This window comes from Maylandia zebra, linkage group LG10 (assembly GCF_041146795.1).
Source record: "Maylandia zebra isolate NMK-2024a linkage group LG10, Mzebra_GT3a, whole genome shotgun sequence".
NCBI lineage: Eukaryota > Metazoa > Chordata > Actinopteri > Cichliformes > Cichlidae > Maylandia > Maylandia zebra.
In genome coordinates, this window is record NC_135176.1 from 8,340,767 (window position 1) to 8,355,694 (window position 14,928).

Sequence of the window (14,928 nt, forward strand, 5' to 3'; positions counted from 1 at the left end):
TATAGCGCTTTACTAGTCCCTAAGGACCCCAAAGCGCTTTACACAGCCTTCACACATCCACACTGGTGATGTGTGAAGGCACCCTGGGGCGCACTGACAGAGGCGAGGCTGCCAGACACTGGCGCCACCGGGCCCTCTGACCACCACCAGTAGGCAACGGGTGAAGTGTCTTGCCCAAGGACACAACGACCGAGACTGTCCAAGCCAGGGCTCGAGCCGGCAACCTTCCGATTACAAGGCGAACGCCCAACTCTTGAGCCATGATCGCCCCATAAAGTAACATCTCTTCAACTTTAGTGACCGGTAACGGTTATAACTGTTTGCAGTAAACTAGCATGCAGACTAAATTAGTTTTAGTTCATCAGTATAGTGCTGACTGCTGAATAGTGCCGTCATTATTACTGCAAGAGGATCCTGCACTATTAGGCCATCATTTTTTATTTTTTGTACATGCACTATATATTCATACTCTGCATGCAAACACTTCAAATTTTCAGGAAAAGCACATTCAGAAATGGCTTAAAATTTCTATCAGTCATTCATTATTTGGAGTTTTGTTAGCAGTGTACCTATTTATTGCCTGTATCTGTAGAATATTAAACACGCTTGTACTTGCTTATGGCGAGTCATATCGTGTAATCTATGATATTGGCACTGTTGTCACACATGGCAGATTTTCCTTGTGTCTTACAGGCCTATTGTTGGTATGTGTTGTTTTTATCCATAAATATTTAGTCAAAATACAAAACTTTGTGCATTAGTTCATTTGGAACGCACTGGAGTATCTGGGCTCTATGATTTGTTATTAGAGAGAAGACAATGCACCCTGGCTCGGTCCTGGCTCTTGTTCTTTGTACGATGCTTGACTAATTGAGGGTGACAGGATTCTGCGCAGCCAAGACAAACTCACTAATTTTCATCTGAATCCAGTTTTGTTTAAATGCAGTGGCTAAGTTGTTCATCGTGGGTACAGTTATGGGATGCTATTCTGACAGAAGAACATGAAACAACATGAATAGAAAGTTTAAACCACCTCCGAACAGAAGTTTGTTAAAATCTGAGAAACTGTTCCCATGTAAAGGGAAATAGCCTTCAATACACAGTAGATTGTTTGTACAGAAGATAGAAACCATAATAATATATTGATTAAAAATCTATGAATCTTGTGCCACGTGTAGAAAATGTCTTCACAGTTTTAAAAATAAATTGTAGAAATAAATTGACATTTAAATGCTGGTTTTCTGCAATCCGTTTATCCAGATGTTATAATCTGATTTCAGTGTAACCGAAGACATGGAGGCAGTAAATGAATAGTATGAATACATCTGTGACTCAAAGTAGCTGAAATAGACCCTCACAGTAGTTTTCTTTCCCCTATAGTCAGTATTTTCACGATAAAATGTCAATAAAATTCCTTCATTAAACCACCTGTTCACTACCCTCCACCTCTCTCTTTTTTTTAACAGTGATGCCTACAGCAAGGCTGAGTCTATATTTATTTTAAAGCTTAAGTTACTAAATATTTTGCAGATTTAGGTTATTAATCTCAAATATAGAGCAGCATGGTGGAGTCATGGCTAGCACTCTCCTCACAGCAACAGGGTTCTGGGTTGGAGTCTTGTTCTGCCCTTACCTGTGTGGGTTCACTTCGGGTACTCTAAGAGTCCAAAAACATTAATTGGCAATTGGCCGGAGGTGTGAAAGTCTTTTTTTTTTCTTCTTTAAAATAAATCTAAAAAATATCTAAATATTGGTGGTCTTTTTTGTTGGTGCTTTTGAATCTGGGTGCATTTTTGTATGTTTGAGCTCCCTACACATTACACAGTCTAAAACAAAAGGTTTAGTTTAATACAAACAGTCATGAATCAGGTTCATTGAATTATAAATAATAATGTTAGTGTTATAATTATTTTATTTTGGGGTATGTTAACTTCATTACTTACACTGGGAATGAGGTGATTTTTGATCAAAGCCAAAATTCTCCTCACAGATACTTTGTTGTTCATATAAATACGTCTTAACCAGCCTGATCACATTGGGACTGGTCTGTTCCCTAGTGCCTATGTGTTTGTGTTGCTCATTTCCAGTTGTGGTTTGCGTAATTTTTCCAGGGTTCTTGAAAAATATTTTTATCATGCACTTAAATATTTTCAGCTTATATGATGACTTGATTAGGTTTTTTTAAGTACAGAAAAATACTTTTAAAAAAATATATACATTCATGTCTTAAATGTGACTCTTTGAAAAGTGCATGTATGTTTCTGTCTGGTGCAGGTGGTTCGTGTCTCCTAACATGGTCTAGCTAAACTCTGCATTCCGTGAAGCAGCTACAGCCCGCTAGCACTGAGCCAGGATGTCCAGTAGCTCGGGCTACCCCCCGAGTCAGGGGAGCTTCAGCAGTGAGCAGAGCCGATACCCATCACAATCTGTCCAGTACACCTTTACCAGCAGCCGGCACCCACAGGTAAAGCCTCCTTTCTGCTTTCTTTTGTTTTGAGCGAACAGTCATGTTTGTATCCTCACCGAGTCAACCACTATTAGCCTTTTTGTTGTGGTGTAGAATCTCACTGACAGCTTTGATCGTGTTGCATTAGTGTTTGCCTGTATGATAGATTTTAAGCTGTTGATGGTGATATCTGAAAGAGCAGGGGATAGATTATTTTCACTTTTCAAAAATACCACTTGTTCTGAGTTGACCAATCAGTGTCCTCCCAGGATTGAACCAGGGATCTTTTGCTTGTTGGGCTAATGCCAAAAGAAGCTACACTATGGAGCCATAGCTTTACTTCTATGAGAAATTACACTACTGTTTTCAGTAAAAAAAAAAAGGTGTAAAATGATTTTATTTATTTTATCTTTTTTTTTCTCTCTCCTTTCAAACTTGCTATGACATTTGCCTCTCCCTGCTGGAAACTACCTAAAACTTTGTGATTTGTTTTCTTCCTCTACTTGGCTAAAAGCTATCTTTTAGTGGTGCACTTGGTTTTTGGTTTAAGGAAAAAAGTGAGAGCTTTGAAGTGAAAATAAATGCAATAGATTAATCAGTCCTGTAGCATAAATACACACCATTTGGTTTTTGTAATTGTTGGATGTCAAAAATGGGATAGAATCTAAAATTTGATTAGTAGTCTAGCTTTAGCTAGTATTCCAAATGAAATCAATCGGTTCCTCTTTCTGTTAATTGTGGCTTAGGGTGCAGTATGAGTAGATATCTCTTCATACTGAATTGGAACCTCACTCCTTACTAAGAAGTTTTTGTTTATATTTTATGTGTGAATAAAAGATTGGCCAATGACAGCAGAACTTTAAAGATGTTGTTAATTTAGGCTTTGGGCTTGCTTTTGAACCAGTTGATTTGAAAAGGTAATGCACACGCTAGGACTAATTTACAGCCAGATTCCATCTTTGCATGGAAAACGAGTCCAAAGTTGAGTTTTTACCAAGCTCACTGTCATGTTGTTTGTGGCTTTTAAGATTTTAAGGAGCTTTATTGCTTCATTTTCAACTACAACTGAAGATTGAAGTGATTTAAAAAAACAAAACAAAACCCAAGACCAAACCCATTTTTTAATTTATTAGTGTTACATTGTTTATTTAAACCAATTAGAAATGCATCGATGCTGATTAAGTTTGCTTGTAGTCTCAGTAGTGAAAAACCATGTGTGGTGGTAATTCCCGTAGCAGTATTTAACTCTAGAGCATCGTCCTTTTGCGCATTCATTTGAGAATGTTGGATGGTGTTTGGACATTTTCAGTGACACGTTTCTTAGAAGCATACTTTCACAGAAAACTCTCGATGGGACATTTCTGAGCATTCACATTGTTTGCTTAAATCTGGGACAAAATGGGAATTTAGAAATGTTTCCTGTAACTGCATTTGCTTGTTCAGGTTTGTTTGGCAGTCACACTGTGCTGATAACATTTCTGTGTTCTTTACCCCATACGGTTTTGGATAAAAGCCCCTGACTATTACAGACATTTTAATCAATGTTCTTGCCATCAACAACATTCCTTTTAGTTTGCCAGAGGAGGAGTAGTGCTGCTGGTTTCAGTAATTCCATTGTGAACTGACTAATGACACGTTTGAAAAACGAGTGGAACTGGGCCTCACTTCAGGCCAGCCCTTATTCTCTAGTACTAGGATATATATATATTTTTTGTATATTCCTGGTAAGCTTAACCATGTCTGCAATCTCTGCCCCCCCTCCCACCCCCCGGGCAGAGGTCAGAGTAAGGACAGAATACAACATTGGCCTATCCCTGCTGATTAATTTGGGAACTTTGTTGTTTTAATAAGGTGAGATCACAGATGAAAATGGCCTCTTGGATAACTGTGCTGCATTTATAGCTGTTTTTCTTTTTCTATATATCTGCAATGTCACTGTTAAATAAACCAACAAATAAAATTATGTAAGCTAACAAAATAAGCAAAGCTAATTAGCTTAATTATTTATGATTTTAATCTCTGATTGCTGGCATCGTGATTGTCTACTCAGAGTTGCAGCTGAGTGGCAGAAATGCCCATTGAGTTGCCTTTATTAGATTAAGTAGAACAGAGTTTACAGGAAATGGGATGGGTGGGGTTGCAGACATGTGTTTATGTGCGTATGTATGCATGAGGTGAGATGCAGCACAGGTCCATGGCTAGACTCTAACTGGGGACATCACAGTTACATGATTTTTGTGCCCCTCAAAGCTTTTGGCAGCGCATTGTACAGCCAGTGATGGTGCTTACATGAGCTTCTAAGGGGTAAAAAAAAGAAAAAGCATTGTGCTTCAGGTTATAGTTCATGTGTAAAAGTGTGAGTGAAGCAGGCAGTGGAGGCAGCTTTACTGATTCAAAGTAAGATGTATCTGTAGCAGAGAAATGTGTCGCTTTTGTAGACACTACTTTCTAAGGATGATCCAGTTGCTGCATCTGTGAGGTGCTTATAGTTTGTTATGGTATGTGAGGTGATGTTTGTTTTTGTGTATTGATTTCCATTTTCCCTGCTTCACACTGTCAAGAATTTGAATGAGATTGAGATTTGAGAATTAATTTGCTAAGTGTTCCTCTTGCCTTTAGGATTTCACCGTCCCAGACTACCGGAATCACATGCAGGATCCACAGGGTCGCAGAAGACCGTCTTTACTGTCCGAATTCCACCCTGGAGCTGAAAGGTAGGAGCGTAATATTCAAATACCAAGCTGCTTATTAGGCTTTATTAGGTGCTTTCTTATTTCATTTTAGGTTTTGTTCTAGAGAGGTTTTCCCTTCTTGCATCTAGAGCAGGGCGATATGGCCAAAACTATTTATCATGATATATATTTAAAATTTGCGATAACAATATAACTGACAATATAATTGATGCGAGACAAAATACAACTCCACAACTTTACTAGCGCAAAACCCCCCCATCCATGTATTTTCACTTAAACAAGCAGCTGTTTTTTTTATGTGCATTAAAGCTATATAAAAATTTAACATTGCAAAAGCAAATTCCTTGCTGAAAGTTTAACCAAAAGGCATTTCCAGTAGAAATGGGCTGACATATCCTGAGCATAACCATGTATAATATCCACTGAAGTTAAACAGAGGTGCTTTGCAACATTAAACTGCAGTGTGCCAAATAAAAAAGTCAAATACGTATTTTTCGGACCATAAGGTGCATGGGATTATAAGACACATTAAGTGAAACAAAGCAGTCAGATAACTCAAACTATTCTTGCTTCCTCCATTTCTGTACCATTGATTCATTAATGCTGTATTCTATCACAGCTGCTTTATTCCCATGTTGTACGTTTGAATTTTTTCAGAAATCTCTCAGTCAGAACATGCTACATCATGCTTAGGTAACTAACAAAGCTAGCGAGCTAACTTCCACTAACGTCCTGTTAACTTCTAACTCCGTTAAATGTAATAAATTCTGTTTTCATGGATGCCGGATGTTAAACTTCATAGTTACACCTGGTAAAGCAGCAACGCTGATCATTTTATTAAAGGTGAAAGAATTTAGACAGTTTTTAACTCTCAGTGATGCTGCAGTGTTCGTTTGACTTTGGGACCTGAAATTGACTGAGTTTAGGACACAGATTACTCCCAGATTTACGAGTACCTTAGTCTAAATACGGCAATAATGACGGCCCACGTGCATGTTCTACAAAAAAATGTGCTTTGGTGGGTATCTGACGGACAAACACCAAACCAGTTCCACATCACTGAAGTAGCACCATTTTTACAAACCAATTCTGGTTCATCCGTTTCACTGAACGATCCGCTTTCTCTCTTCTCATTCTCCGTTGCCGCCATGCTTTTTCGGCCATGTGCGCATGCGCATTTTACTCATATTCTATCACGATATTTCATTTACTTATCGTTGCCTAACATTGTACCGGTATTACCGTGAACGGTATAATATGGCCCAGCCTTACTTGCATCCTCCAATTAATTTTGACAGCTAGTTGCAGTTTCTGATAAATCTGTAAATTTCTTGTTTACTTTTCTTTGTCAGGCCTCCAGAGAGGCGCCATGGTTACGAACAGCAGTTTCACTCTGTCTCAGCCCAACCTGAGCATGAGGTCTTGGAGGCTAAACGCCCTCGCCTGGAGACTGTTGCTGAGGCTCATATCACCCGCACCCCTTCCACTGCAGGGGGTATTGTTCTGCCTGTGCCCCATAGTGTACAGGACAGCCTAAGAGCCACTGTGGAGGTCAAGAAGGTGGGCATCATATTTTTTATTTTGTAGGTCCTGTATTTGAACCAGTTTATCAGGCAGAAATAATTAAGCTTAAGATTGGACTAACATTTACTAATGTCAGTCTTCAGTATTCATAAAAGTTATTGTTATGAACATCAGAAAGACAAAAAATGAGGTCAGTTCTTTCCCATAATTAAGATTTCTTTATTTTGTTGGAACAAAAGTGAATATAAATGAGGACTAAAGCACAATCACTGTACAAAATAAGGCTCTCCACTATGGATAATGGCCAAATTTTAAAACATCAGCCATAGGCCCTTTATTTTGCAGTTGCTAAAGTCTTGAACTTAACAATAGGTTCTTGTAGACAATAAAAAAAAACTTGAGTCTGAGTAGACACTCATGGATTCTCAAACACTTAACACTAATGCAGTCATGATGTTTTATGAAGGTTTTATTGCTGGATGGGGCTGTTTTGGTAAGGTGTTGATTTGATTTGTATCCTCAGAGGATGTAATTTATAGGCCTTTGGACCTGAGCAGTGCATATTTGCTGATACTGTCAGGTTAGCCAGTAAGCCATGCACCGGCTCATGTTTCTCTACTGTCAGTACTTGATGTTGTTCAGCTGCCTTTTTGCTTAGTCTCTCATCCTACAATCAGAGGAACTCTGCTGTCTTGGACTGCCAGTGAAGGTTGTAGTCCTTGTTCTGCCCTGGACATCATCTGTGAACGGGAAAGGCAGAGTAGAACAAGAAATGCTCTTTCTAGCTGCTAGACAATGACAGTCAGAGTCAGTCTGTAGGAGGTGAGAACGACTGGAGAGGTAGCTGAATGGCTCAGAGCCTGCGCATAGGGAAGCATGAAACCAAACAGGTTTGTGTTGGTTAGTGGTGAATTAATTTTCAAAAATAAAATACTTGGTAAATTAAGCTCTTCTGTCATATTATTGCCAGATTGCCTACCAATAATTTGTATAAACTTATTTAACAGTTTTTTGGTTTTTTTGCCAGGAGACTCAGTTCACTGTCAAAGTGGAGTCTTCCCCAGGAGGACCTACACTACACATGGGGGAGGAGCAGGACACCTCTCCTTCTAAACTGTCCAAGGAAGAGCTGATCCAGAGTATGGACCGTGTAGACCGAGAGATTGCTAAAGTGGAGCAGCAGATTTTCAAGTTGAAGAAAAAGCAGGTTGGTTACCCAGCTTGGCCTTTTTTCTCTTAACATATTTCAAACACAATGAGTGTTGTGTAAGAAAACATGGCACAGATAATGTTTTTCTTTCTTTTTCTTTAAGAAATAAACTGAGAGACTGATATGATACAAATTTTAGAACAGCATTGAGGAAGTGCTTAAATATAAATGTTTTGTTGCTTTTATGCAACTGTATCACAGCTAAACTTCAAACTGACTTTTTATTGAAAGTGACACTGAGGATAAATACTAAGAAAAATATTCATGGGAGGGTCTCAGAAATCCGCAAATCCATTTAGTGTAAAAAGTGTTGTACTTTCAGCTCAGGGTTAAAGTAATCTACCGGAAGTCTTTCCCTTTGAGAAAAGCCTGTTCAGTATGTCTGGTGCTAAATATCAAGTCAAATATCAGTTCTCTACTGACTTGGTGATGATAAGCCCTGGAGGCTTGGTTGTCTTCTCGGTGAGCTCCAAGTTGCTCTTTGACCTTGAAAATTAAAGCATTCCTCAGGGCTATAAGATGCCACTGCTGTAAATCTATAGGCTGACAGACTTGTGTCTTTCATTTTCTTGTATTTTTCCTAGAAGGCACTCTCAGAAACGACATTTCTAGATCCCTAGGTTTACTTTTTTTCTTCAGCTCAGCATCCTATTTAGATTAGATTGTTGTTGTTTTTTTGTTTGTTTTTTTGCTTCTTGGTCGTCTTCGAACTGCTATCTCTTTTGGAATTCTACTTAATTAGATAGAAATGTTAGCTGATCAAGGCTGCAAGAGAATACCTCTCCCTTTTCTAGTCTGCCTTTTCCCAAGGTTTTCAGGGATTTAATGTTTATTTGAGGTATTTCAGGAACTCCTAATCTGGTCCCTGTAACCTGGTAGTTTACATAACCTTTAGCTTGTAAACATTGACCTAGCAAACATTCAGCAGATTAGTGTGTCTGTGTTTATTAACATGGCCCCAGTTAGGGTTGTTCGATATAACGGTATATATCGGATGACAGTATAAAAACGTCTATCATTTCATTTTACGCTATCGTTTGTTTCGTGGTGTCGCAAAATAAACTGTTTACGGCAATGTTTTTTTTCATCGTTTTGATGGTCACTGTAGTGGCTATATTAATTTCTTAAAGTTCTCTCTTTCTCTTATATTTAATATAACCACACTACGGACGGACAAGCGCCTGTTTTTATGGGTTGTCGTTAGCAACAACGACGGTAACACCATCGCACCATCCGCTTGTTTATTTTCCAGTCCACATAAACCTTTCACAATAAAGCTCAAGATCCTATTGAGAATTTTCAAAATAAACGGAATCACGTGAAAAAGTATGCAGAGTATTGACGGATGAGAAGCAAAAAAAGAGTTGTCAGGTGCTAAAAAATAAACCTTAGACTCAAATGTTAGAACAGGCTTTCCCCGCAGCACGTCGTGTAATAAATACTCACAAAAAAAACGGCGGCCGTTACAACCTATGCCTAAAAATGTGTAGTTTCATGCATCGGTTAAAACACTCGACTCCAGGTACAAGACGCCCAGCTGGAAACACTTCACCTATCCGAGATTCACAGAATTTACAGAAAATATTACATTTTTTGTGATTTATATCGTTATCGGACGATAGATGTTTTATATCGGGATATGAGATTTTGGTGATATCGCACAGCCCTAGCCCCAGTGGCAGAAACCTTCAGCCTTATACACAAAAACGCCTGCAGGGAATAATTTGACAATACCTGCATGGTCCTCATATATGAGATGCCGGGATCAGATCACTACACTGTTTATGGGTCTGTGTTTTTTCACAATCTGCTCTGTATGGTCATGCATAGATGAAATAAGTCTCTCCACTCCACATTGTTATTCTGATCTTGTGTGCCATAGGTCAAAAATTCATGTGTTCTTGTTGTCTCTTAGCAACAACTTGAAGAGGAAGCAGCAAAGCCAGTGGAGCCCGAAAAGCCAGTGACTCCTCCCCCGGTGGAGCACAAGCACCGCAGCATAGTCCAAATCATCTACGACGAAAACAGGGTTAGTCGTCTCATGCAAACACAAAGACACGCCTGCAAGTAGCATTGGTTCTTTGCTCTCTGGTCTCTGTTAGTTTATTATCTTGAATAATTGCAAACAGTGTCTGCAGAGCTGGGAGAACAACATTACTTTTTCTGTTTAAAATCGTGCCACAATAAGCTGTGAGCAAGTGTTAAAACCACCAATGACACCAGCCAACCCGTGACAGTCTCCACCCTCAAATTAAGTAATTCTTTTTGTTAGCTGATGGGTTTGGAGTTTAATTTCACTCCCACTAATCACTTTCTGTAGTATCTAAGCTGTGGTAACCAACTGATGATATCTGAACGGTTCCTGTTATTGCTGACTCTCCTCACCCCCGTTTAAATGCATCATCTGTTAGAAGAAGATGGAATATTTTGTGGTTGTAGCATTGTGTTTTGAAGTTAATGGGACTAGAAATGATGCTTCTTTTAAGTGCCGAATCTGTTTATCAAACAGAAGATGTGATTCTTTGTATCAGTTAAGAATATATTAATCTTATTCAAGGGCGGAGGTAAGCCTCATTATGTGTATTTCAGTTGAACAACAGTGCAGCAAGTGAGGATGTGTTTACAGAGGTCACTGGAGTTCATGTGTGTCAGACAGTGTTGTGGTAGGAGAGCGCTGGGACACGCCTTCCCTTCTCAGTCAACCATTAACCCTTTAGGCTGTAAAGCTGCTCAGGCTTTGCACATAGCATTTAGTCTGGCAGCTGTGGTTGTTTATCTCAGTCTACAGATGGGGGTTTGTGAAATGTGAAAATGAAGAGTTGGTATGTCCCTAATGATCTTGAAAAAGCTGACAGACTGCAGCGATCCAAGAATACTGCCTTGACTGCACTATTATTTACACTTCAGTGGGAGTTCTCACTCTTATATTTATTTCGTTTTTTTGTATTGTGAATTGCTTTTCAGGCTTTTGCAATTTCTTGCTTTTTGAATTAATTAATGGAGGAAGATTATATGTCAAGCCAACTGAATACATCTGAAATAATCAAACACGTGTCTGTTAAACATTTTTGTTTAGTTTAGTCTTAAGATTATGGTTGTGGCCATAGTTCAGTACTTCACTTGAGAAAGGAAAAACATTTGCCCCCTCTATTTTAACTGAACCTTCCTTTTAATGCTGTGCTGGCAAAATGTCTCAGAATCAACATAAACATCCATATCTGAAGATGGTGTGTTCCTGCTGTTTCTTTTTTAGTCTCCTGTTGTAATCTTTTTTTTTTTTTCTTTCCCCGATCTAGAAAAAAGCTGAAGAAGCCCATAAAATATTAGAAGGCCTTGGTCCCAAGGTTGAGCTGGTAAGTAGTTTAATGGTTAAGATTTTTGACCTTACATAAGCTTTGTTTAAGAAGTAGTGTTACAGTTTGTCTGTTGGCTAATAATTAATCCACCATCTGTTGCTGGTCTGTTGGGTTTTTTTTTCCCCTCTTGTTTTTTAGCCTTTGTATAACCAGCCGTCAGACACAAAGGTGTACCATGACAACATCAAGACGTGAGTGTCCATGTTTCTTTGTTGTTGTTTTTTTACAAATAGATTTAATAAATATCCTAAGTACAGGATCTGATGCTTGCCTCGGTATCAGTATAAGAAGCCTCTGAGCTGAGGACAGCAGTGGCTGTAATATTGACCATGGCGAGATAAACCCGCTGATAAGTCAGTCTAATCTTAATGCTGAGTCACCTCATTGAACTGGCCTACTGACACCAAGGAGAGCAAGAAAGGAAGTGAGAAAATGTGTGTATGTGCCTGCATTGGGTGTGTTTAAAGCAGGTTGCGTTGGGTTGAAGGTCGTGTCGTCTGGGACAAAACCCTTATCGCTGTGTACCTTGAGAGCAGCCCATCTGGCTCTGCTTTTATCAGGACAGGGCCCACTTCTGTGTGAATCTGCTGCACAGGTTGCACATTCAGGGTCGGCGCACTCGCTATTCTTTCCCCACCATCATGTGCAAACAGAATACTTATCAGTATTTTGTATTTGCTACACAAATAAAGTGTTTGGTAGTGTGCTGGAACAGAATTTGAGCTTATTGCATCAATGAATTTTGTAATTCTTAAAGGTAGCAGCTAAAGGCAACTCTTGCTCTGTTGAAACTAAAGTTGTTGTTTTTGTTTTTTTGTTTTGGTAATACTTTAAAAATAGTGACTGATTTTTGGCAACTGTTTACTTTCAGAAACCAAGTCATGAGGAAGAAGCTGATTTTGTTTTTTAAGAGGAGGAACCATGCACGTAAGCAAAGGGTAAGTGTCCTTGTACATTTATTTGTGTCATTGTTATGGATACAGCTCAAATAGCATCCCGTATTTCCATGGTTAGTGTGACATCCATAACGTATGTGACTGTCCTTAGATGACCTGAGCTGAACTTGATGTGATATAAGCACATTGTGATAAATGTTTTTTTATATGTGCTAGATTCTTTGCTTATGTAAAGCTAAATAGTATTGAGATAGTCTTGACATATTGAGCCCTAAGACGCAACGTGTCTTTTGTCCTGTCTTCCTTCACTCACACATAACTGGTTCCAACAGATGGCTGTATCTCCCTAAGTATGGTTGTGCTGGACATTTCTTCCTGTTAAAAGGGAGTTTTTCCTTCCCACTGTCACCAAGTGCTTTCTCAGAGGGAGCCATCTTGATTATTGGGGTCTTCTCTGCATTATTGCAGGGTCTTTACGTTAAAATATTAACCGCCTTGAGGCGACAGTTGGTGTGAGTTGGCGCTATCTACATGAAAAAGAATTGAATTGAATCTTGAAGCAATACATGACACAAATAACAAAACATTTATTCAGGTTTTAAAGTTTGTATCAGAACATCCGACAGTTTTATGGGGTCCATTTTATTAGACTGACTAATAAATGCTGAACCTTGGTGAACATTTAATTTAAATATTTTTTTAATAGTTTTCTTTAAAAGAAACTCTTGTAATTATCTGTAGTTAAATATAGAAGGTTATAGTGAAGCAAATTAGCATTTTATCTTACTCATGAAAGTTTAATAATTGAGACTTGCAATTTGGACAAAGTTTAAAAAGGGTACCGTATTTTCCGCACTATAAGGCGCACTTAAAATCCTTTAATTTTCTCAAAAATCAGGAGTGCGCCTTATAATCTGGTGTGCCTTATCTATGAATTCTGGCTGTGTTTATTGACCTCGAACCAATTTTAAGTGGTACACGGCGCTCAAAAATCTGTCAAAAAATGTTTTAGTAGGACTTTGCTAAGCTACAAAGCCACACCACTTGATGGATTGTCTGAGCGTTATGGCTACCGTAGTCAGGAGCCTCACGACTCATAGTAATCTGGGTCCAAAAATTCGTCCGCATCAGGTCCCAAAGTCAAACGAACACTGTGTAAATTCTTTCATCTTTAATAAAAATGATCAGTGTTGCTGCTTTACCAGGTGTTACAATTAAGTTTAACATCCAGGCATCCATGAAAACAGAATTTATTAAATTTAACGGAGTTAGAAGTTAGCAGAAAGTTAGCTCGCTAGTTTCGCTAGTTACCTAAACATGATATACCATGTTCTGAGAGATTTCTGGGCAAAAATAAAACGTACAGCCCTGCTATCACTTCCAAAATAAATGAAGACAGAAAACTACACGGCAGTAATGTTTGTAGGGTTACTGAAGTCGGACTAGCTGGTATATAATGCTGTGCTAGTGATCGCTAGCGACACAGCTATGTTAGCATAACAAAGCATAAGAGAGTGGGCCCAAAACTCCGTCTGCTTCTGGTTCCAAAGTCAAACGAACACTGTGGCATCACTGAGAGTTAAAAACTGTCTAAATTCTTCCATCTTTAATAAAATGATCAGCGTAGCTGCTTTACCAGGTGTAACAATTAAGTTTAATATCCAGGCATCCATGAAAACATGGTATATGGTATATACTGCTGTGCTAGTGATCGTTAGCGACACAGCTATGTTAGCATAACAAAGCATAACACAGTGAACCTGGAGAATGAACGCTAACTTTTTTCCACTTGATAAAAGTTCCCGATGTGTTTTTTTGACAAATGCAATTGCGTGGAAAATTACTATAAATGGACCAAACTTCAGTAGGGGAGAACAACTGAGATAATCCAGCCTAGGGCTGTGCGATATGACAAAAATCTCATATCCCGATATAAGACATTTATCGTCCTGACAACGATATAAATCACAAAAATGTAATATTTTCTGTAAATTCTGTGAATCTCAGGCAACTCGACTTGCGTTTAGTTTTTCCAGCTGGGCGTCCTTTACCTGGATTCGAGTGTTTTAACTGATGCATGAAACTATACATTTTTAGACATAAGTTGTAACGGCCACCACTTTCTTTCAAAGTTTGAGTCTAAGGTTTATTTTTTAGCACCTGACGGCTCTTTTTTTTTGCTTCTCATCCGTAAACTCTCTGCATACTCTTTCATTTGATTCAGTTTATTCTGAAAAGTCTCAACAGGATCTTGAGCTTTATTGTGAAAGGTTTACGTGGAAAACAAACAAGCGGACAGCGGAGCCAGGCAATGGTTTTACCGTCATTGTTGCTAATGACAACACGTAAAAACAGGCACTTGTCCGTCCATAGTGTGGTTATATTAAATATAAGAGAAAGAGAGGCTTTAAGAAATTAATATAGCCACTACAGTGACTGTCAAAACGATGAAAAATATTGCTGTAAACAGTTTAGTTTACGACACCACGAAAGAAACGATAGCGTAATAGGAAATGATAGACGTTTTTATATTGTCATCCGATATATATCGTTATATCGAACAGCCCTAATCCAGCCACAGTATGAGGTTAGTCATAGGGGTGGGCGATATAAATGATATACGATAGAAACTATATAAATTTGGCCAACAATAGAGCTTTTGACTATACCGCTCTATCGCGATACCACATGTTAATGATGTCATCAAGCTGCGCCTGTTTTGGTCGAAATAATGAATTTTGTTTCCCCAAAATTTATTTTAAGACCTACATGGAGAGCATTGCTGGGGAGAAGGGACTTTTTT

At 38.7% G+C, this 14,928-nt stretch overlaps 1 protein-coding gene across 5 annotated transcripts in view; it reads left to right on the plus strand.

The window, feature by feature from the left end:
• ncor1 (nuclear receptor corepressor 1) overlaps positions 1-14,928 on the plus strand; it is a 60,701-nt gene that overhangs the window by 1,651 nt on the left and 44,122 nt on the right. For all 5 annotated transcript variants that reach the window (XM_004557413.5, XM_012920791.5, XM_004557414.5 and 2 more), the window contains exons 2-9: positions 2,275-2,464; positions 5,066-5,160; positions 6,492-6,699; positions 7,691-7,870; positions 9,789-9,902; positions 11,170-11,226; positions 11,368-11,420; positions 12,101-12,167. In XM_004557413.5, the coding sequence (XP_004557470.3) occupies positions 2,354-2,464; positions 5,066-5,160; positions 6,492-6,699; positions 7,691-7,870; positions 9,789-9,902; positions 11,170-11,226; positions 11,368-11,420; positions 12,101-12,167 (885 nt within the window). In that variant the 5' untranslated portion in view covers positions 2,275-2,353. The remainder of the gene's footprint in view (positions 1-2,274; positions 2,465-5,065; positions 5,161-6,491; positions 6,700-7,690; positions 7,871-9,788; positions 9,903-11,169; positions 11,227-11,367; positions 11,421-12,100; positions 12,168-14,928) is intronic.